This window comes from Rattus rattus, chromosome 11 (assembly GCF_011064425.1).
Source record: "Rattus rattus isolate New Zealand chromosome 11, Rrattus_CSIRO_v1, whole genome shotgun sequence".
Classification (NCBI taxonomy): Eukaryota; Metazoa; Chordata; class Mammalia; order Rodentia; family Muridae; genus Rattus; species Rattus rattus.
The window spans coordinates 526,235-551,297 of NC_046164.1; the positions used below are offsets into that span (position 1 = coordinate 526,235).

The window sequence follows — 25,063 nt, forward strand, 5'->3', positions numbered from 1 at the left end:
AAAAACTGTAGAACAGAAAATTAGTGATTTTGATATTATATGGTAGGAAATACATCTGAGAAAGTAACTGGATTATTTATATCCTAACAGACAAAATATTCCTGTTAGTTTCAGTTAAAGAATTAAGTTTCTGAAGTTCAATTACAGACTTAAGTTACTAGCCTTTTCTATTTAATACATAAGTATATATGATACATAATAATGTACATAATACTAAATAGGTATATATTTATACCACACTATAATTAAATAACACATTCATTTTATGGAACACTTAACTTAAAATGGAAACATATAAGAAAAAATTAAACTAACCCATTGACACAAAGGAGAAAACTTCCCGGTCACAGCTTTTAATACTTCTTGGCTAGCAACACCCCCGACTGCAGCAGCAAGTGGGGGTAAAAAGCCTTGAGCAGTCCATGAAAGCCAGTGCACAATGTCAGCATTCACCTCAGGCTAAAACACAAACCACAGACATCAGTGATACTAACAGTATTCACACACAGTACCTGTGACTTCAGGAACTAAGTTATCAATATCCTTAGAACCTAACTTCCAAAAAACAAACAAACCCAACACAAACTACTAAATGTCCTTCCTAAATAAAAATCTTAATCTCATAATAAAAATATCAACTTGCATGTTACCTTAAGCAGCTTTTTCATTTACTAGTCTCTGTTCAATTTTGCTTCTGTGACTGTAGTCTAGACTGCCATTTAGAGTATCTGGTTTCAGAGAGCAAACAACTCAATACCCTCTTTGTTGTTGTTGTTTTTGTTCTTTTGTTTTTTGTGGAGAGATCCTTGGCTATCCTGGAATGCACTCAGTAAAGCAGGCTAGCCTTAAGGTCAGACGCATCTGTCTCCCTGGTACTAGGACTAAAGGTGGATGCCACCACCCCATTACTTAACCCCAAAATCAAGTAAATTGCAAAATGACAGGCTTGAGGGAGGGAAATAAAGCAACTCCACCTGCAAGCCCTTGGCAAGGAAGACCCACCAACCAGCCTGGTGCTGTGTTCTCCTTCATGGTTAATTTCTAACAGCATCCCCCATTTTCTGGTCCATCCTGCTTTCTATCCTTTCTCTACCACCTCCTATTGCTTAAGTTCTTACTGCTCAATACTTTTACATCTTTAGTCATTTACCCTACTTCCTAGAGTATTTCTTGTCTATTAGTACTAAAGGTGAAATTCCTATTTATATTTGGCATTTTTTTTTAAAGTTTCTCTATCTGGTTTGCTTTTAAATTGTTATTGTCACTACTGTGGTCACCTCTCCTTGAGCAGCAGTGAGGATTAAGAGTTCAATAAAAAGATTCCCACAAAGGTCATCATAGAAAGCCAGGAAAAGGTGTTATGTCCCAACAGGTGCACAAATAACAATGCATAAATATAAGAAATATGAACAGCAAGATAATCCAATAACTGAACTCAAAGAACAGAAACTGGTACTATAAGTAATGCAGATCAGAAATTGAATAGAAACTAAAATAATGAACCTAAGATTCTGTGAAAGGAGAAAAGATTAACGCATTGTCAAAATAACCAAAAGGAAGAAGGAAGGAGGAGATCCAAGTAACTAACACTAGAGATGAAAATAAGGTGTGTGAGAGCAACACTGAAATGCAGGAGAACAGGGATACTTATAAAAAAATAAACCAGGAACTAGGAAAAAAGAGTAACTTTCTAGACATCTATTACCTAACAAAATTGAACCAAAAGAACACAAAAACACATCTAAATGAGACATAAATGAGCAAACAAATAGAAGCAAAAGGGTAAGTGTCCAACAAAGTAAAGTTCAGATCAGAGTTTTATTGATGAGTTCAAAGGAACTATAACCCTAACAAACTATAATCCATTTAGAAGAGTACAGAAGAACTCCAAGTCTTTAGAAAAAAAGGTCATAGATGTGGATATAGCTTAGTGGTAGTGCCTACCTAGTATGTGTAAGTCCTGGGCGTGATCTAACTAATCATTGCAAAATTCTAAAACTCTTAGAAAAAAATAAGGCATAAACTGTGAGAAAAAAAAATCAATAAGTATTACGAGAATTCACAAAGAATGTATTTGAATAAGACTTATGAACCCCCAATAATTTAAAAAAAACTAATTAAAAATAAGCTAAGATTTGAAAAGCCACCTTATTCAAAGAAAAGTACAAATGTCACAGAGGCACGTAAAAAATAGGCTCAGATTCATTGTAACTTTAGTGATATGCAGCTCAAATCTATGTGATACACTTACAAATAATAATGTGGTTACAATCGGAAAGGAAATACAGAGTTTTGAAGAGGTGGTTGCAATTTTGTAAAAATGCAAAATAGTACAGGTGCTTTGAAAACACGTAAGGTTGGTCATATTCATGTACAGCTTTAACCTCAGCACCCCAAAGGTTAAGACAGGTAGATCGCAAAAAAAAAAAAAAAAAAAAAAAAAAAAAAGACAGGAAGATCACTCTGAATTTGGGGCTGGTCTTCATATACTGAGTTTTAGACCAGAGAGGGCCTGGTACTTAATGAGGGCCTGTCTCAAAAAACCACCAATTTCTTGTAAACTAAACATCATATTTTACATCTATTATATGACTTTACAATGTATTTCTAGGTATTCTCACAAGAAAAATGAAAATATTTATCAATTTAAAAATCTACATATTTGTAGTTTGATACATAATACAATGTTAAAGTAAATGCAGCAAATAATAGTTGTTAAACTACACACTGTATTATCAGTACTGTATGAATAAAACTATTTAATTAATGTTCACAACAACTTGTAAGGTGAGTTCATCTAATTTTGTAGACACACAAACGAAAGCAGAACAAAGCAAAAGAGCTTCTTCATTAACGTCACAGAACCAGCAGTCAGCATAGGGAAAATCTAAATGTAGGAAAATATCAGTATGTAAAGCATTTATATTATAAACAGATACCTAGTCAACCACAATTTTATTAATATTTACCTTCTCTTCCAAGGTTTCACTTATACATATCGTTAGCTTCAACAGTTCATCTGAATCTTGCTGACACCTATAATTTAAAACAAAAGTACAACTTCAATTTTTTGAATTGCCACCAAAGTTAAAAATAAGTATCATGTGTTTTCGTCTAACTTCAAAGTTAACTGTCTTAGCTGCCTTTACATTACATCAAAACCTGGTCATCTAAGATAACATATGAGATTTAGATTTAAACAAACAAGGTAAGAAACTTGCGATTTCTAACTTAGGCTAGAAAACATTATCACAGATTACCAGTTCACCAATTAGAAGAGGTTCTGATTTTAAAGGCTATAGATTTTAAAGTCTTCAAATATGAAAATTTCCCATGTAGTATGATTCCATTCTTAAAAATGGATCTTTCTACTTCCACCAATAAATCACCTTAAACGTCATGTTTATGCAATTTTGCATATTTACTAGTAATATAAAAAGGTAATGCAACTAGTAATGTTAGTAGGGTAATTAAAGGTTAATTGTATTTTTAACCTATAATTTTGAGACACGTTTTCATGAGAGAGAGAGAGAGAGAGAGAGAGAGAGAGAGAGAGAGAGAGAGAGAGAGAGAACACAAAAAGTACTACCTGATATTTGGCTTACGACTATAGTTTTCCTGAAACTGGTCCAAGGCAAGCATGGCTACATGAATCTGTAAAGGTGCCTATTTGAAACATTAACAAACAAACAAACAAACAAACAAACAAACAAACAAAAGCCAACATTTATTAAGAGCTATGGACTAGGTTAAATGTTTTTCAACTATTATTTAATTTCATTCTCAAAATAAGAGTGTAATATGATGATATCATTAGAAAAGTTAAATGATTTGACTTCAAGACAATAAAGATATTTATTTCATTTTCCAAAAAACTAAAGTTTAATAAATTATTAAAAAGAAAAAGAAGCTGTCGGGCCCCAGCACCAAAAAAAAAAAAAAAAAAAAAAAAAAAGAAATAGCAGCTGTATACCAGCAACAAAACATTTGTACAGCTGGGTGGGGTGACACCCAGCACCCAGGAGGAGGCACTCAGAAGCAGGTGATCTCTGATTTCAAGGTCAGCCTTGAAATACCCTGTCTCAAACATCTAAAACCAAATCCAAAGCCATAACCACTCCAAAAACATGTATAAAAAAACAACCAATGACCTGAGTCCAACCTTTGACCTACACTCAGATGCTATATTAACTCCCCTGCACATACATGTCCTAGAGAACTGCATAGTTAAGAAAAATCTTACAGTGATGCCCTATCTATCTACATATCAATTACTAAGATTACTTACTTATCAAAGCTACCAAATCACCAAAGTCTGGCCTCATTTTACTGACATTTTTATGGCATGAATTCTCATTTTAAATCCTTTAATTTAAACTTTTAATATTGAGATAAGGGTAGAGAACCTTTAGAAAAAAAGATTAACCCATTATATGTTGTGAATCATTTACCAAATTCCATCCACCACTCTGCTGCCCCTTTCAAACCTGCAAAGTAAATATTTACCTCAGGTTTGCTAAAATCTGCAATAAGGCACTTTGGATGTTTTATCTGGCTCTCCAGGGGTTCCTAGGAGGAAAAAAAATGTTATTTCACAGTATATTTTGCAAAACATTTAGGGCAGTGGAAGCAAGGGATCTTTCTCCAAGGCTGAAAATGGGTGAGCTTGGACTGTTGTAGTTACTGCTGTAAGGTCACAGTTAGAATGCTCTGTAATACCTCACTACTATACTAATAACCACTGGTACTATACAGTAACTTCAAAAGTATAGTGGAAAATATCTTCATAATCCCAAACTTTGTCCTAATGTAGAAGCTACCTTTTTTTTTTTTTCTTGATGTAATCTAGTAATTGAGACTAGTTATGCCTGGTAAGTATTGGATAGATTCTCCAAGTTAAAAATCTGCATGAGTATAAGTTACGAATAGAAAAGCAAAGAAAAGAAAAATTTGAAAAGTAACAGTTCCCCAAATATCACCACACATCAACTTAGTTGATGCACAAAATTATTTAATTAAAACTTAGGGCTGGGGAAAGAGAAAGTATACAGAAGCAGATTTCATTTAACTGATTTGAACAAAGCCTTGAAGAGTAGTTTTTTTTTTTTTTAATGAAAAACACAAAAACAATGAAGTTAAAACCTTGAGACCTTGAAAACTCCCTGTAGCAACATAAACATGAAAAGCCTAAGAACTAAAGACTTGTTATACATATCACACTGGGAAGCAGCCTATGAATTTAAATAAGACTCATTTGTTCCAAGATAATAGCAATGTCTAGACTCGACACATCAGCATGTTTTTCTTTCACTACCAATACTCAATGTGAATTACGCTACATTTCAAACATAATCATTAAAATGCAGATTAAAATTGTAGTAACATGAATTAACAAATAATAAAGTGTAATAGTTCTTGCTACAGAAAATGAAAACATTTTTACCTTTTTTCTTGAGTAGTAAAAAGTATGATAAATTCATTATTTAGGAGGATATAGCTCCTTTGAGGCACAGTCACAATCATACAAGAGGTGCTCTAGTTATTAAACTGTATAAACTTATTTTTGCCTGACCTTTGCAGTACAGAGGACTGTGCATACTGAGGAAGTGTGTAAACTATAGCCCAATGTCTGTATGTTATTTTATAGTACCAGTTTGCCTCTGGTTGATTTAATTTTATTCAAACTAGTTATAAATTTAAAAACATTTATTCTTTATGCTAACTTGAATTAAGCATTTTATTATTTTGGGTTATTCTTTATTTTCTTTTTAATAAAAAAATCTTTTTACACAGAAAAAAATACTTACAAAGTTGAATATTTTAGGAGTCTTAACCTGCACAGCTATGCCTCCATGTAAATATGGGTCCAGTTCCGTAGTGTCACCAATGCTGAAGGAAAATGGTGATATCACTGCAAGAAAAAAATACACAGAGGTATTTACATTTGAAGAATACCATCACAAAGACATGACTCCACAGACATAAAAGATTCTAAAACATCTTTTTACTTTGTAAGGGATTGGGAATCTGATGGTAGTATTTCTTCCAATGTGAGCTTTAGGATTTACAATTAATTGAAGAAAACAGTAAAGTTAAGTGAGAGGTACTTACAATAGAACATTAAAATGTTATAAAACCTCTATACCATGTTAATACTAATTTTATTGGTACATGAATAGGTAAAAGGAATAAAATACATGCCTGAGAAATACATTCAAGTACAAAAGGACAAGTCATTTTATTTGATGAAATGGCAAAAGGATATAATGTATAGGTCTTTTCTGTGTAAAACAGCATAAAGAAACTCTCTACTGGTACATAATAAACCCATGATGGGTGGCTGACTACTGAGGAGGAATAGCAAGGGTATGTGAAACCTTTCCACTGTCAATGTACTTAATAATTAAAAATTTAGATAGTAATTCCACTAATCATCAAATAAATTACAATACTTATAAACATGTAAGTAAATATATAGTCATAGTCATACATTATATGAAAAAAAGCAGACACAAAGCTAATTTGATATTTGGAAAGGAGAGAAAAATCTAAAGTGGGACCCAATCTGAACCCTATTTAAACGCATGTATAGACATATCTATATTAGTTGTATAAGACATACATATACATACACTGTTTTAGAATAAACATGTTTTAGTTATTTAACAACTTTTTCATAGAATAAAACTATCTTAAGGCAGGAAGCATCAAGTACTAAGTGTTAAATTTAAGCAACTCTAACCCAAAAGTAATGCTTTTTGCTAAAATGAGGGTTTTAAAGTAAAGGACTTCATTTGCTGCTGTCAGGAGACTTCTCACTATACAGGTAGCTCTAAGCATCTGATCTGATCACCACACTGTAATACTAAACGGTTGCCAACATAAACAAATATAATCCCAACTTATCAAGTAGTCAACTTTCCCCAAACAAATACAAATTCTTTAACATTAAGGTCTGAACCTCTATTTAAGATAGATGTACTCAAACATCATATTAAAAAGCTTTTGCATACCAAAAACCACAGTCAGCAGGGTGAGCAATCAGCCCCTAGAGTTGAGGAAAGTAATCTGCCAGCTGTATTTCAAAACTGCTAATACTGAGAATAAATAGGTCAATGAATTTAACAGTATTCTAAAGAAAAAAAAATGGCAATACATATTTTAAAAAGTGTTCAGTATCTTTAGCCATCAGGAAAATGCAAATTAAAACATACTCATAAAAACCAAACAAAAATGACAGATGCTGGGGTTGGGGATTTAGCTCAGCGGTAGAGCGCTTGCCTAGCAAGCGCAAGGCCCTGGGTTCAGTCCCCAGCTCCGAAAAAAAAAAAAAAAGAAAAAAGAAAAAAAATGACAGATGCTAGTAAGGATGTGGAGAAAAAGAACCCTTACTGCAGGTCATGTTAACTGGGAAACCACACTGACTGTATTTTTCAAGTGCTCAAAAGGTACAAGTGAGTCATCATTATCCTGCAACTATATAATCATGCCACAAAGTCGCAAATTCTGTAACACTATGTTTATATTTTAATACAACTACAGGTAAAATACAAATTATGTAAATTAATAATAATGTGTATTAATTATCTCAAATGGGCCAGACATATCTGCTCATGACCATCTTCCCACTTTAAAACTAGGTTTTCTCTCAAAGCTGACTTTAGTATCCCCTTGAGCAATACTCTGTAAGTCCTCTCAAAGAAAGGCAAAGGGGGCGTGGGGGAGGACTCCAAACTTGCCTGTTTAAATATTCAAATCAGTGAACACAACGTAGATTTGACAGTCATCTCCACTTACTATTTCACTGCCAGCTCAGTCGCACCTGAACTACTTTCACATATGGTCTCCAAACCTACACAACTTCTTACACTACGTTTTGCTCAAGCAGGAATCTTTGCTCACTTACAACTGCTCCTAACTGTCTTCTTGCTCGTGTAAAGATCTGAAATTTCAACTTGTATGTTCTCAGTGTATTTCTAGACTTTACTTTCTTCCTTGCAACAGTACCACTGTTCAGTATGTCCTCACCTGAATACACTGATATGAAGCTCAGAGATGTGAATCAAGTTAATCTGAGGTGATGTGTTCAAAACACTGAATAGTGTATGACTATAAAGAGGCTAAATAACTAAAAGGATATAGTAAAACATGTAAACTTACCAGTTATCTGTTGTACAGATCCATTTAAGCCTGCCATTCCATTAATTTCTCGAAATGTTAGGAACTGTCCTGTCTCAAGCTTGTGGGGATGATTTTCAAGGCAGGTGACAATACCTGGATTAGCCTAAAATTAGAGTAGTCTATTGAACACCGAATTTTTATATTCTATTTTTTTTTACAAGTTTTTACAAATAAGCATCTATGAATATTAAACATTAGCATTCCTATACTCTAAAATGTTATTAAAATAATCATACTTGCGTTATGTTTGAAATGAAAATTTCTTTTGGTTCTTCTCCTGTTGTATCTGAAACTTCAAATTCATCACCAAAATCACAAAACAACCTGGACCAAATTCCATGTACATCTGTACTAATAAACTGAAAAGACAAAAATAAATTTGTTTGTATGAACAGAAAAAAACAAAAAGCACCTCAGTTATCTTACGTCAGTTCATGACAACTTCATTTAGAATTAAGTATATTCCCTGAAATATAATGTTATTCATGTAAAGAATGAATCACTTATTAATCAGTTTGGGAAATCAAGAAATGTGGTATTTGGTGAGTGGGTTTCTGACACAATGAAATTAAAAATACCTTTAATGTATCACCATTACATACTCTTGTTATTTCAATAACAAAAATTCTGGCTTGGTCATAAATTTCAAGTTCAAAACATACAAAACAGTTATCCTAGTTTAATTGCCTAGGAATGAATAGTTCTTATTTTACAGAAACAGAAATGAGTGTACACTCACCAAAAGCATTAGTTAGTGGAAATTAGAAGAGGACGTTAAGCTGGGAGTAGTCTACAGAAAAAAGGCCACAGACGTCAAAGTGCAAACCAAGCCAAGAAAGGTACATGAGGTTCTTTAACACAGTAAGAAATGCTTTATTAAAAATAAATTTTATAATAATGGCAGTCTCCATCCCCAGATTCTGTAAAGAAATTATGTTTCTGTGCTTAAAGCTCTTTCTATAGGCAATACAAATCTATTCAGCTCTAAAGAAAAATAGTCACATAATTTGCATAACAATCAACTTAAAGCATGTATCATTAAGAAAGGTTATATATTCTCAGAAGGAAAATTCAAACCCTCTTCCTCATATAAAGAATCTAGCCAATAATACATGGATATACGCAAATAAAAGGGACAGTAGGACAGTACACTATGTACAAAAGCGAACAAGGAATAAATATCAGAGCATGAGAAAGCACTAATTGCAGGCAGTGGAAGGAGTTTTGAAAGATGAAACAAAGTTAACTGTTCCAGTTTGAACTGTCTTGGATGTTTTATTCCTGGTGGTGGAGAATACATTGTCAAAAGGTAAAATCCAACATGCAGCTTTACAATTTAGAAAGATTGTTCTGTGATTTTCATTCCTGGGTCTTCTTAATTTTGGTGTGTGTCTCTGTGTGTGTATATTTGTAAATTTTTTCTGTGTTGTCGTTTTTTGGTCAGGGTCTCACTACCCAACTTGGACCTTGCTGTGTAGCCCAGGCAGGCTGGCCTTGAAATGCAGAGGTATCTACTTGCTGTGTAGTCCAGGCTGGCCAGGCTGGCCTTGAAATGCAGAGGTATCTACTTGCTGTGTAGCCCAGGCTAGCCTTGAAATGCAGAGGTATCTACTTGTTGTGTAGCCCAGGCTGGCCTTGAAATGCAGAGGTATCTACCTGCTTTGCTTCTGCCTCCTTAGCGCAGCACTATGCCTGGTTATTTACAGGTCTTTAAAAACAGTTTATTTAAAAATCATCTTAGTGTGACTATACAGAGAGCTCTGTATGTAACACAGTGAAATGCTATAAGCTGGAATATGAAAAATGTTCTTCCTTTAGTTAACTGCATGTAATATTATAACTATTAAATTATACTATTACCTTAATTGAAGGGCAATGAGAATGGCAAAAGTTGTTGATTTTCTTTTGTAATGTCAGTTTTGTTTCAGTCAATACTACACACTGTTGAGAATAAAATAAAGATCAGAAAGTACAAAGTAATTTTTATAAAATATACCTTCTCAATAAAAAGCATTATAAATTTAAATTCTACCAAAGAATCATAGTTACCCTCACAAAATTTACTATCCTATATTGAATTCTGGTCTAGAATTAATTATATATAGAAGTACAAAATGGCAAAACCAAAATAAAACTATAGAGCACATATGCTCATATTAAATAAATTCCTTTACTCTAAAGGACTAATACTTAGAAGTAAGTCTTAACACCCTAAGTATTTTTGTAGTCTCTCAATAAAGGGCTAGAAATTTATCTGTCACTGTCCTACAATCATTAATATAGCTAACAAAAGAAAACTTTCAGACAAGCTTCAAGACTGACAATTACAATTTTCAAGGCTGTTGGTCACAACTCTAATTTATGCGTTCAATATATTCACAAAATAAACCTTTGCTTTACAATAATATTAGTAAAACCACAATGTTATTTAAGATAACAGATAATTTTCAGTGCTTAATTTTCTATTACTACCTTGATACAAGTAGGTATGAAAACAAGATTTGATATAATTATACTGATAGAGGTCAAATAATTTCTTGAAAGCCATTTGCATATCAAACATCAAAACCAAAAGATTCTCAGTTCTATGCTCTCCTCGGTGCTTATATACAGGAGTTGAGTAATAATTTACGAGACAGAACATTTTAAGGTGTGGGTTTTGTACCCTTACTAGGTATGCCAGGAATGTCCTGACAACTGCTCCTTTTTAAGAACTTGAGGCAGGAAGTAATATCTCCATCTCGATACTGACTTATGGCCAAACAGCAGGTTCTCAGCCCAATGTTTCCCTTTAAAGTCACCTCTACCCACTTCAAGGAGGCATCTACTAAGACCTCTGAATGCACCGGTTGGGAGAAGACAGAAGTGGTGGTAGTAAAAAGTAATATAATGCCCATACCCTAACACTTGGGACATTCATCATGTAAATTTCATATATTAGTAAGCTGTGTTATATACATCAATGTCTGCAACTACTATGGACTGATAAATCCAGACTTTTACACTTTTCCCCACACTTACATATGCTTTTGTGTGTAAAGACAGAGATGGACAGACACACACATACTCATAAACCAAGTTTTCTTTATGCACGCACTGATGGAAGGGCATTATGTTTGATTATATATGGTCAAGCTGAACAGTGCCTCAGTGAGCAGGAGCACGTACCTTATGGTAAGCGGATTTCATCTAGGTTGGTTATATATCTAGAAGTGTGATAACTACCTTGTACACATTATTATTTTTTTAGTGAACAAATTTCCTTTTTGGTAGATTCTTGCCAGCATGCCTTTTTTTTTTTTTTTTTAAATAATAGATTTCTAGTTTGGGTGAATAAGATTTTTGAAGTTTATTTTGTTATTTTTCATTTTATTTCATAATGGTCGGAGAGGACACACATTTCTTTGAGACAGGGTCTCATGCAGTACAGGGTAGCCTTGAAATTGGTGTGTTGCTAAAAATGACATAAATTTCTGATCCTCCTGCCTCCAGGTTTAGGGTGGCAGGACTTCTGGTATGTCTCACATTTATTTGATGCTGACAATCAAACTCAAGTTTTGCACATGTTATATAAGAAATCTAGTGACTAAGTTATATTCCTAGTCCCCACTTCTACAATTTTCATGTGCTGAGGATGTATATTCTATACATGCCGCTATAGTACTTCAATGTTGCATTTTTATGTGGGGGAGAATTGAGAAAGGGTATCATTACTGTGTTGAGCTGGTTGGCCTTGTACTCAGGATTAACCCAGCATGTTTTAAGCTATGGCAATCCTTTCTTAGCCTCTCAAATACTGGGACTATATGTTACCATAACCAGCTTGCTGTTTGTTTTGTCTGAAGATCTGTAGAATGATGATACTGGAAATCTTAACACTGTTCTGGATCCTACTCCTTTAGATTTGTTTGTTATCAGATATTATTGACTTGATTGAATGACTATGCTGTTTTACACTTTTGTTTTTACATCTACTCTTGTGTCAGAATACCCACTCCTGCTCACTTTTGGTTTACAGTTGCATGGAATCTCTTTGTGTGTACACACACATTTGGCACCCAGAGAAGGACTTTGGGGGTTTCTTTCCTATTCTAAGAAGATTGTTATATTGCCCTGAATTATGATCTCTTCCTGAGTGAGAAATTCACTATTTCTGCTAGGGTGGCTGGGATAGCTAGGCTAGCTCTCAGAATCCACCTGTCATATTCCCACCCCAATGCTGGCAAAGCCACGCCCTGCTTTTTATCTAAGTGCTAGGGATTTGAATTCAGGCCCTCATGCTTACAGAGAAAGCAAACTTACACAAACTATCTTCCCAGGCCTCGAATACCTTTTGCCCATTTTTTCACTTTCAGTCTGTGGCTCACTATTAATGTGGGTTTCTGATACACTGTTCAATCTTGTTTTAGATTCAATTTGTATCATCTAACTGGGGAATATAGTTCACTTACACTTGAAATGAATATAGATAATGTAAGAATTTCTGTTTCTCCTACTTGTTTTGAGTATCATGTGTTTGAGTCTGCCTTTCTTCATGGGAATGAAAAAAATTGCCATCCCATTCCCTCCTGCTAAAGTTTCTGTTGAACAATTTGCTGGCTGTTAAATGAGGGCATCTTAAAATGTGACTTGTTCTTCTGTATGGCTGGACTCTTCATTTTTCTTTTCTGTGTCTTCTATACAAATGGGGTATATTTTACGTATTCACAATGGTAGGTATGGATCTTTTTCTTCTGGTGTGAAATCCCTTGAACATCTTGGAAGGCTGGTCTGGTAGCAATTGATTTCATTTTCTCCGCCTTATCATGAAAATGTCTTTTCATCTCGGAAGGATAGGCTATATATATTCAGGTATATATAAAGCTATCTGTATTACTATCTTCTGAAACTGAATATTTCCTCTTGCCTTGCTTCTTAAGGTTTCTATTGAGCAATCTACTCTAAGTCTAATGGAGAGACTATATATACTTGTAAACGAAATTTGTGCTTTACAGTTTTTATCAGTTTGTCAGATTTTTTTTTTTTTTTTTTTTTTTTTTTTGGGGGGGCAAGAGATCAGGAACTGAACTCTGGGCCTTGCACTTGGCATTTAATTACTCTAAAACTGAGCTATATTGCCACCTGCCTAATGTTTTTGACGATCTAATTACAATATGTCAGGGTTAGAATTCTGTGTGGTCATGTCCACTTGAAGTCCTTTGGGTCTCAAGATTAGAGAGGCTTGCAGGTATGGCTTCTTTGAATAGTTTTCTTTCTTTTCTTAGGTACCCCAAATAGGAAATGTTTGTTTACTGGGGTGCCAATGATCCTTAAAGATCTTTTCATTCTGTCCTCTTTTATTTCAAAAGGCCTGCTTCTAAGTTTAGTCTCTCTCACTTGATCTTAGTCTATCGTTGGAAACTTTATGTCAATTGTACTTGTCTGATTGTTTAGTTCTTTGTTCCTATTTTTTCCAAGATATTTTTGTTGAAATTTTTTTACTTCTTTTTAACTCTTGAATTTCTTCAAATTTTACTAGATGTTTTTTATAACCTCAGCTTTAATTTACCAGATATATCATTGCTAAGTTTTCTTTGGCATCAAACACTACGAAGTATTTTTCTACTTTTGGAATTGACATTGTTTTTCTTGGGTTCCTATGTATGTTAAAATTTGTGTTTCTGATGGATAAATTTTATGGGTTATCCCTTAGTGTTTTCTGTCAGTATATGAGAAACATAACAAAATAATATATTAAGAGTATAAATTATATAAGGTTTAGTATTAGCTCCGGCACTTTTTAATTTAAAGACTTGTGTTCGCCAGGTGCTGGAAATTTTTTAGCCAAAATTTTCTCACATTAACATTTTGTTATGTGCAGTGCATGCATGTGTAAACTTTCTTAAATGTGTTTGTATAAGTCGGAGGCGACATCTGGTGTCTTCCTCTATCACTCTGCACTATACTTTTCTGAGAGTCTCTCACTGAGCCTCAGACTCATCAACTAGCTAGGCTGGACATCTAGGAAGCAATGGGGATCAGCATGGGTGTTGGGGATATGAACTCAGGTCTTTTACTTGTATAGCAAGTAATTCACCTGCAGAGCCACCTCTCCAACCTGACATTGAGTTTTACTATTTCTAGAAACCTAATGTCATGAAGTAAACCTTTTCATATAAGCTAAATTTTTCTTTTAACTTTTTACTCACTTTTCCTGATTTCTGTGTTCTATACTGTAATTTACTCATATTTAATTTTTCAACTCTGATGCTTATTAAACCAAAGCTTATCAATATTAACTTTTAAAGGATACAACAGGAAAAATAAATGCATATTGTTAAAAATCATTAAGTTTCAACTGCATATTACTGCTAAATATCCCTACATTCACGAGTTCTTAGAACTTTTTGTCAAATGGAGCACTTAACAGATTCTATTTTAACCTGATTTTTTTTTTTTTTTTTTTGCTCCTTAATGTATTGGGTTATACTAGTTATATAATGTCCTTGGAATGTATCAATAATAGTTAATACAAATACTAACCTGGTATTTTTCTAAGAAAGAGAGGTCTGTGGTTTCATCAAAAGGGGCAGAGGATGATGAGACCTGAACGTAAGGGTTTAGTTCTGCAACACGATGAAGTACAGCTTCAGCCCTAGAAAAATATAACCCGTCATTTACTATTTTCAGTCTCAATGTTAGACACAACATAAAGGACCCAAAATATGAAATTTTAATGAAAACTTAATAAACTGTAGGTAAACAGTTATTTGTGTTTTCTAAATTAATACAATTTGTGACAAACTATCACATTCTTTAGCAAGCATAATTAATCTTCACATATACCCCTTTGCTTCTAGTCTCTAAGCTTTCAAAGTCTCTTAATCACAGTAATACTGCAGATTTTCTTTACCCATGAGACTAGAAAGGGACTCTCGGAGGGGAAGAGTATATAGGCAAAGGCAAGGAAGGCAACAGAAAAAGGTAATGGAACATATATGTCACGAAGGCAGGAGGGAGGAGAATCTACATGAAGAGAAAGAGAAGCGGCTAAGAAAGTCATGTGTGGGGCAAGGGGATAAAAGCAAACTATAATGGTATATATGTAAAAAAAAAGTCACAATGAAACCCATTACTTTGCTAAATAATGTTTTAACTGCATTTAATAATGTAAAATTAATTTCTAGGTAACAGGATGCATGTATCACAAGCTTGACAAAGGAAATGAATAAATGGCACTACTTATTTATGTAAGGTGGTGTAAATTTACCTTGACAAAGCAAACAGTATTCTAAACTGTATTCTCTATACATAAAACATTTTTAAATATCACAGTTTAAAAAAAATCCCATGACAATGGATCAAAACATCTTTACCTGTTTCTCTCATTAACAACATCATCTTCACACAAGAAGAAATTGGTCCCTAGATCCCAGGCTTGGCATTTTTTTGTATCATGAATTGTCAGTGCCTTCAAAAAATAAGAAAAATATTTGTTAACTCCATAACAGAGTGCATACCCCCTCTAATGCTATGTACAGTGTGCTGGAAATACTATGTATATACGAGTAACAGAGAACTTAGTGGTATAAGAATTGAAAAGGATATATAATTACATCTTTATTCAGAAGACAGGACTATAAACTCCTGAAGAACTCCAATAACTTGGAGAAACTACACAGTGAGATGTTTTAAATCTTATGACATTAATTTGTTATAAAAATCAACATAAAGAAAGCATTCAGAAAAACTTAAATAAAAAACTTTAAAATCCCATACTCCAGATGATAAAAGTAATGGGAAAACTAGAAAAAAAGCTAACTTTTATCATACCACATAGAAAAAGAATAATTTATAAGGAATATGCTAGAATAATATATACTTTATTGCTCTTGAATATGATATGCTGAATATGCAACATCTTCCCCACCCACTAGAGTGACGAAGTCTAACGACTGGACGACATGTTGCATTATGATGGTACTATGAGGTGCTCAGCCTCCATGGAAAGATATCTGGTATAAGCTCTGGCAATAAGACAAATGATTTGCTCTTGAACAGAGCAATCTTATTTTTAGGAATCTGTCCAAAAGACATTCTTAAAAAGATTCAAAAGCACGTACTGCCAAGGTTATTAACTATAATTCTATTAAAAGCACTAGAAACAAAATGTGTATCATCATGGGAAAATTTGCCTAATGTGATATATCTGCACAACTGTACCTTCAAGTAACTTAAAAAATGAAACAAACATTTATCACTATGCAGTAATCTTAGGGATAGGCTGCTACTCAGTAAAAGAGCAAGGCACTTTAAGACACACAGGAAGAGACACACATAAAAATGAATAGAATATTTATGTTTACATATATTTGCTTAATTTAAATACAAAAGTGAATGATCTAAGGGGGAAAGAGTACAGAAACCAGACTAACCTGAAAATATTTTTACTTTATGCTTAATTTTGAATTAAATAAACATAAAAAATAGTAATACTGAATTTAAAAAATGATACTAAATGATATTTAGATTCCAACCTGAAATAATCTAAACCGATTTTGAGTAGTCTGCATGATTAACTGGAAGAGTTACTGAATATGATTAACTGGAGGAGTTACTGAATATCATTTTTTTTAAAAGCTATCAGTCAAAAGGGATTTTAGAAAAGGGTAAAAGACATAACTTTCAATAATTCATTAGTAATATTTAAATTGTAGTCAGAAACCATGTCATATAAGTTAAATATAGGACAAGTGGACTGTCATTAAAAATCATGAATCTTACAACAAAAAAATGTACAAAACTAAAAAATAAAAGAAGTAATCCATTCCTACAAGAGAATTAGAAATGTATTAAACCTGAATACAATTCAGTGCTTCCTGATGACTAATGTTTTATCTTTATCCCTCAACAAGACTTAAAATGACAAAGCCTACAGGTGTTATGCCAAAAATCCTCAGAAACGTAAAGATTCTACTAGGAAAGATGAACCAATTTTTTGTTAAAATACTATTAAAAGTAAAACAGATAATGAATAATGCCATCACACAGTATATTTAAATGCACAAGTTTATCATGGAATATTCATAATCGAAGTTCATTAGTCCTAACTGAGGGATGTTCAAGGTGACTATTGGAAGGTGGTAAAAATTCAGTATTTATCCTGCCTTTTGTACATGCAGTCTACATACTTTAGTGAAATCAAGTAATCAACAAACAGAAAATTTTCTTTCTAAAATATTATTACAATTAATGAATAAGGAGGAAGTGACAACTACAATTAAAGAAGTAATGAATCAAGTCAATGATGATTAATGGCTGAAATAATGAAGAAGAGAGAAATAGGATATTACTCTCCTGGTAGGACATAGTATACTTCCTGTGAAATAGTCTTGCTAACGGAATCAAGTATCAATTTGATTCTGGATATGACAACCAGTTTATAGGAAAATATAAGACATAAGTATATGCAATGATTTTCCCCCATTCTTTCTATTTTCTTGGAGATAGGCCTCACTATGTAGCCCTGGCTGGCCTGGAACGTACTAGGTACACTAGACTAGGACTTCACCCTGTAGGTCTTTCTCACTCTTGCCATCAAAAAGCTGGAATTAGACATGTGCCGCTATACAAGTCACAAAATGACTACTTTCTTCAATAAATAAATATTGTTAAGGTGAAAAAAATCAGGGAAGGAAAACCTACGGATTAAAAGAAAAGATGCAGTACACAGATTCTCCTTGGCTCCTGATTAGAACAAAATAAACTTTAAAAAAGATTTTTCAAGAAAACAAAGTTGAACTCTCAACTGAGCATTTTATGTTTATGCTAGCAATCTTCCAGGGAGGCACGAACACCCCATATTTCTTGATAGTTAGGCTTCTGGATAACCCCCTCCTCTTGATTATGGGCTAGTATCGTCTTTCTCTTGTTCAGTGCTTGATGAAGCCAGCTGTCAAACTGTCAGCAGTTCTATGGAGACAGGCATACAGCTAGAAACTGAGAGTAACCTCTGGGTCATAGCCAGTAAGAAACTAAGGTCTGCAGTCCCACAAAGGAACAAGCTGGCTACAACCAAATGTGAGCTTTGCAAACAAATTATTTGAGAAACTACACTCAAAATGACTACAGCTCCTATAAATACTGTTTGCTGTCGTGTGAGAGACCATAACAAAAGAACAGGCAAAAATCTTTGCCCATGCAAACTATACATAACAAATGATGCTGTTAAATTTTGGAGTAAATGATTTTATAGTAATAAAAAACTAATAAAACAATATTAAGAAACTAATATATTTTAAGGTATTAAAATGGTACTAAATTATGGTTATATTAAAGATATATACTAAAAATATTTAAGAATGATAAAACAGCTGAAGTTCTTATGAAAAGAACTTAGCAGTTGCAGCCAGTAGGACTGGGAAGCAAATACATAAAACATGCATGTGTGCTGAGTTGGTAACCTCGGCTGGATAATAGGTAATAAGGAATGTGTTAGGTGACTCTTTATGTTTAAATTTTCAATAAATTTAAAAAAAAGAACAGCAGCATTAATGATTCAGTTATGTAAAATCAAAAATAAGACAAAGTACATGGTCACTGCGAATCTGCAAAAGGCATAACAGTTCACAACAAACTACCTTTCATACTGAAGGTACACACTCACCTTAATCCCTGCAAGAACAAGATTCTTTGCTGTAAAGGAAAAAGAATAACTTAGCTTTGTAAATTCATACCAAACACAGATTCATGTAGTTTCATCACACTTCTGAGAAACTATAACTTTTCTTACTTGCTTAAGAAAGTTAGAAAATACAGGTAGAAAAAAAATGAATTGATACAATTTTGCATAATCAAAGCATTAAAAGATATCTACGCATTTCTGTGTTTTAATGAATATACTACATAACCATAATAAGGGAGGAATCATCATTTAGCCAGGCATGGTGGCACATGCCTTTAATCCCAAGGAGGCAAAGACAGACAGATTTCTGTGAATTGAACACCAGTGTGGTGTACACATTGAGTCTCAACAGCCAGGGTCACAAGGTGAGACCTGTCTAAACAAAACAAAACAAAACACAAACCTAAGGAATGACCATTTAAGTTATTAAGGACATCAAAGAAGCACTGGCTTTGTTTCTGGTGGAAGACTAGACCTCTGCTACAAAATACTTTGTCAAAAGAATTTGCCAATATTTGGAATTTAATTTAATTTAATTTAATTTAATTTAATTTCCTTTAAAGAGAATAAGAGTAATATTCTTTTTATCTTATGCAAAAGTATCACAGATTATAGAAAAAAAAAATACTGCTTACCAATTTCCACTCCAAGACCACCCATACCACTTAAGAAGACACAGGACTTGGCCATCTTCTGCATTGCCGTGTCACCGAGAACATACCTCTGTCGACTATATGTAAAGCACAGTGAAAAAGAAAATAATTATTTTACCAAAGTATGCCTTAAAGTTCATAAACCAACAACCACAAGACTTGACTCTGTCCAGCATTGTTTTAGATAAGTTGTCCAGCATTTAAGTTAACCAACTGAACTGCCAGCTAACTAACTAACTAGCACAATCGACATCCTAACGCAGCAGAGTTGAGCAGAAGCTGTCCTCTGTGGGAAGTCTGTTAGGTAGACGGCCCGCTCCATTCCCTCCTGTTCCTCTCAATTCACTGCTTCAGGGGTCACTGAAGGCCTGGAACTTTGCTAGCCTCAATTCTGATAACAAACAGGATTTGAGGGGATAATTGAGTTTTTTTTTTTTTTTTTTTTTAAAGAGAACTGGCCAGGCAATTCTTGAGTTCTATTTTGCATCGAAGATGCAAGATCTACTTAGTTGGATCTTGTTAAGTTATACACTAAAAGAGCAAGAAGGATCAGGTCAAGGTTTTAAAAATATATGCATAGGAAATTTAAAAAGGTCTACTCAATGACAAGTCAGTAGCAACAGTTTATCTTAGAGAGCTAACAGGAAACAAATAATGTACCAGTCCTTGCAGATAATACAAATTCCAATAAAGTCTTATGAGAGTCAGATATAAAAGTGTTTGGTATAAGCAACAAATAGTTGTAGTAACTTTTGGTTATATTTACTTCTGAAATTAAAGCACTGACATATTTAATGTATATTAAAAACAATTTATATATTTTAGTATTTAAAAAGCCTAGACGTATTGCCTAGTTAGATGAAAAAAGCACAAAATACCGCACAGTATAAAGGACACTAGATTCAGTATTAAGAATATTACATAAATAATGAAGAAAATTTTGCTCCAACTAACTGAAGATTCCTGTGGTTTTCACCTTAAAGCAAGCTAGGAAAGGAACAACATTTCAATTAATTTAACTGTACTCTTAAATAAAGCTAAAGAATATTTTAGGGGGTTGGAGATGTAGCTCAGTGGTAGAGTGCTTGCCTACCAAGCACAAGGCCCTGGGTTGGGTCCTCAGCTCCGGGGGTGGGGATGATATTTTAGGAATCCGAAAACTCCGAAAACGAAAAGTCTACAATATCTGATATCAATAAAAATGTCATGAGGTACACAAAAGTGGGTAAAAACACCCCAAAATGAACTCGATATAGCCAACAGGTGCCTATTCAGGAAGTAATACAGACACCTGAACTAAAGGACAACACTGCATCAATTATACATATGATCCATGTGCTCAAGAGGGCGGAGGGAATCCTAACCATAAAAACCTTCAGAGAACTACAAATCTAAGATCAAAACAGACTGGATGGAACTAACGACATATCTATCACAACAACCTAAGTTCAGCAAATGAACTTCCCAACATGAAAACAGATAGAGCCCGAGAAAGTTACGGTACTTCATTTGGCCTAATATATGTGAAACTGGAATTCCTAAAACATAATATGGAGAGGAGGGAAGAAAAAAAATAATAAGAATGACTAATGATCATTTTTTTCTATGAACACTAAACTCAGATACTACTATGTGAACAAGAGATATAAGGAGAGTTCCGGATAGTGTATCACACACCTAAGAAAGGAGATAAAATCTTAAAAGCTGTAAAACATTATGTAAGGTGGAAAGATTAAGAGTACCTATCATCTGTCTTTCTCCCTGGGAATCAGAATCATGGTATTTTCAGAAGAAAACACAGTGATCTGAAATTCCACACTCACAACAAAATTTCTCTAAATAAAAATTGAAATAAAGACTTCTTCATTCTATATTTAAACATATAAAACCTGATAAAGTTGTATAAGAAATTATAAACCAGTTAAAGCAGAAAACAGTATGACATAAGAATCTGAACTTACAGAAAAGCATGGAGAATGAGAAATGATAAAAAGTATGGATAAACACATGTTTTTAATCTTAAGAAATTTCAAAGATAACTATTTAAGTCATAGTAATGATACAGTGTGAATTTCTCACATGCACAAAACTAAATATAAGAATCTTCCAATAGAATAAGCATACTAATGGATGGTTTTATAAAATTATGATAATTACTATACATAACTAGTGGTTATATAATTATGTAGTTAAATAAAAGAATAAAACTAATGGTAATTACATTCAGTGAAGTAAAAACTAAAAAGTAGGGCTGGTGAGATGGTTCAGCAGATAAAGTGCTCAGCGCAAGCCTGGCAACTTGAGTTTTATCCTTGGAACCTATGGTAGGAGGAGGAAACCTCCCCAAGTAGCACTACCAGCTGGGAAACTAGCATTTAACTCAGTGTACGGACTTTTCATAGTCAAACCATACATAACACTATGCCTCGTCCTCCACAGTCTTAACGGTTCCAATATCACACTAGTATCAAAAGTCTACGTCCATAGCATATTCTGAGACTAAGGTAAACTCTTAGCTGTGAGCTGCAAAATAAAAAACAAAGTTACTAAGATAAACACCATCAGGAGGAGAGTCTTAACCAACTTTAAAACAAACCAAATAACCACAAACACAGTTAAGGAAATTCTGTTTCTTTAGGATCACTTTCAGTATAAAACAATGAACTAATTATTTCTGTCATTTCTATGACAAAATACTGGATAGAAAAACTTTTAGAAAAAGATGTATTTGGCTCACAGTTTCAGAGTTCATTTATGGTTGCTGGGTCTCACACAGGTGGCAAATGTACCAGAGTAACGCATAACCAGCAGCAGACACACGCAGGAACTATGGCCACGGATAACCTTCTGAAGTCCACTTTACATCATCTCCCCTTACTCTCTCTAGGCCCCAACTCCTGAAGTTTCTACCTTTCCCTAAAAGTACCACCAATTAGGGACCTTTAAACAAGCATGTAGAAGATTCTCCCTATTCAAGCCATATCTCACTTATACTATACTCTGTCACGTATTTCTCCATTATCTATATTGATTTTCTCCAGAATTCACTAAAAATAAATAAAAATAAAATAAATTTGACTGAAGAATTAAAGAAATCCCTATACTACCAAGAAAAGTAATAAAACCTATTATCTAAACTTAAGACATTTACTTTCGGGGTTGGGGATTTAGCTCAGTGGTAGAGAGCTTGCCTAGGAAGTGCAAGGCCCTGGGTTTGGTCCCCAGCTCCGGGGGGGGGGGGGGGGGGGGGGGGAAAAAAAAAAAAAAAAAAAGAAAAAAAAAAAAGACATTTACTTTCATATTGGAGAGTAAAATTCTTCTTAGTCCTATCAAGAAACTGGGGTTTATTCACATATTAAAACTTTCATACTATATATAACATGAGAAAAAATCCCACGAAAATCCCAATTTTAATTTAAAAGGACTTGTAGGATATCCATATGAAGTTCTGCACAGGTACAGCCATCAAAAAGTCTATGAGATTCTGTACTGTTAGAAAAGGTGGGTTTCGGTCTCTGAGGTTCTTACCTGTATAATCCATCATCGATTTCCAAAGATTCTGTTGTCATGGTAGGTAAATTTTTACTTGCACTAGGGGAGAAAAAAATAAACCCAAACTATTACAGAGCAAATATGGCTTTTAAATATTCATACTCTATAATGTGTGTAATTCAACTGTGCACCAGACCAGATTCACAAATTACTAAAGGTCCTTCTATACAAAATGTTATGTTTTATTAGTTACCATCTTCCTTAGAGACACCCAGGAACTATGGCCACAGATAACCTTCTGAAGGTGTTGAAGTTAATTTCACTAATTGCTGCCTTGTACAGCGCTTGCTGTTGAGATATTAGAGCATCCGGGCACGAACTGCACTCTAAGTACCAACTAACTAATAAAATCTGCATACCCATACAACATACACTACAGCTATCTATATAGCCTTGTCACCTCCTATCCTCTTGCTTCTATGACACTTTTCACTTGCTGTCCTACTTTACACACAATTACTTTGGTGGATTAAATTTCTGATTAGAAATGAGAACTGGTTTATGCTCAGCCACTCAATGGCTATGACCAACACTTACTTTCCAAAAAGCTCTGTCTCACTGATTGGTTCAAGAGTATGTTCCAAAACAGTCATGCCTGATTGCGTACACTTGTTATCTCAGAAGTTCAGGCGATGAGGGAGGAAGATGGGAGTTGTAAGCCATCTTTGGCAAACTTGGAGCCAGCCTCAGAAATAGTAATTAATGAAATAATAAGTCAGCTCCAACTAAAGGGCGGTTATTTGTATTCAATAATATTTAAGTCGATTTTAGCAGCATTGGCCTGGGCAGACAATACTTCCATCCAGTCCTTGAAGCATCCACTTCAGTGTGCAATGTAAAGCTAATGGATGTTAAATGAACATAATAAATCCATCACTTCTATATTTGGAATTTAGTATGTAAACACTGGGCAGGATACAAGTGGGGCTTTCTTAACTGTAAGACAACTGACAGGGGACGAACGGAACCACTGGTGAGAGTATACCAGGACCCCAACCCCGTAATTTTGCAGGCTGGCAAAGAAAAACTCCAAGCTCCTCAGCGGGAAATAATCATAGGAACCTTGGGCTCCGCCCAGCGCCCCAACATCACCGTAGTAAACAGGGGGATTCTCGGGGCGTCCAGACTGCAACTGATTCTGACTTGCGCTCTCAAAAACAGTTTTCTAAGCAGCACGGCTGCAGGAGGAAAATGCACCGTGGCGCTGAAGCTGCCTAAAGGAAGAGTGCCAAGCAACGGGGGCCACAACCCTCTCCTAACAGGCCGGTCAGAAGTGATGACCTGAGGGAAGGATGCTGGACCCGACCCGCAACCGCGAAGAGCGAGTCTCCTCGGCTGAGCGCGAGCGGCGAGGCCAGCGCCCACGCCGCCACACCCACCCACCGCCAGCTCTCTCGCTTGCTCGCTTGCTCGCTTGCTCGCCCGCCCGCTCGCCCGCTCCCTTGCTCCCTGTGGTTCCGAGCTGCCCCGTGGCCTCCGCGCGCTCCGAGCCGCCGGAACTCAAGAACGGAGCCTTCGTCCGCGTTCCTCCGCTTCTTCCCGCCCAGCCTGGCCGGGCCAGGCCTCTCACCCGCAGGCTCCCCAGGAGGAGCAGGACGCCTCTTCACAGGAAAGCACAGCCAACGGCTCAGACCGCTCCATCGCCTTCCGAGAGACTGCAGCAAGTCAGGGAGGCAGGGGAGGGGGCGGGGCCGAGAGGGTCAAGGGGCGGGCGGCGACGTCACCAGGGGAGGAGCTGGGGAAGTACGCCCAGGACAGGGTTTCCAGTCAGCCCCTGGGACACCTGACTTCCGGTTGGGGAGGGGCAACTGTGCGCGCTTCCTTGCAGGTGAGGAGAGTGCCTAAGAGAAGGCGACTGAGAGCTGACGGCAAATGCGGAAGCAAAACACGTCACTTCCGGCTAAGAGAGCTAAACTCCAGGGGGCTCGTAAGCAGCCAGGTGCTGTTGCTTGCAAATCCAGAAGTGTTCTAGCACCTGGTGGAGATCGGTTTCCGAACAAAAAGAGAGGACATC

The 25,063-nt window shown here is 35.1% G+C and overlaps 1 protein-coding gene across 2 annotated transcripts in view; it reads right to left on the reverse strand.

Moving 5' to 3' along the window:
- Positions 1-24,747, reverse strand: part of Uba6 (ubiquitin like modifier activating enzyme 6) — a 55,442-nt gene extending 30,695 nt beyond the window's left edge. The window contains exons 1-14 of one of the 2 annotated variants that reach the window (XM_032916483.1): positions 24,620-24,747; positions 23,026-23,088; positions 19,480-19,574; positions 18,827-18,855; positions 15,537-15,631; positions 14,704-14,815; positions 10,042-10,122; positions 8,418-8,540; positions 8,161-8,284; positions 5,808-5,911; positions 4,507-4,569; positions 3,590-3,666; positions 2,970-3,036; positions 316-459 (exon numbers count right to left, since the gene is read on the reverse strand). In XM_032916483.1, the coding sequence (XP_032772374.1) occupies positions 316-459; positions 2,970-3,036; positions 3,590-3,666; positions 4,507-4,569; positions 5,808-5,911; positions 8,161-8,284; positions 8,418-8,540; positions 10,042-10,122; positions 14,704-14,815; positions 15,537-15,631; positions 18,827-18,855; positions 19,480-19,574; positions 23,026-23,088; positions 24,620-24,690 (1,248 nt within the window). In that variant the 5' untranslated portion in view covers positions 24,691-24,747. Of the gene's footprint in view, positions 1-315; positions 460-2,969; positions 3,037-3,589; positions 3,667-4,506; positions 4,570-5,807; positions 5,912-8,160; positions 8,285-8,417; positions 8,541-8,920; positions 9,658-10,041; positions 10,123-14,703; positions 14,816-15,536; positions 15,632-18,826; positions 18,856-19,479; positions 19,575-23,025; positions 23,089-24,619 lie in introns of those variants that run through there. The other variant, XM_032916484.1, reaches the window with a different exon arrangement.
- Between the last annotated feature and the right edge of the window lie 316 nt (positions 24,748-25,063).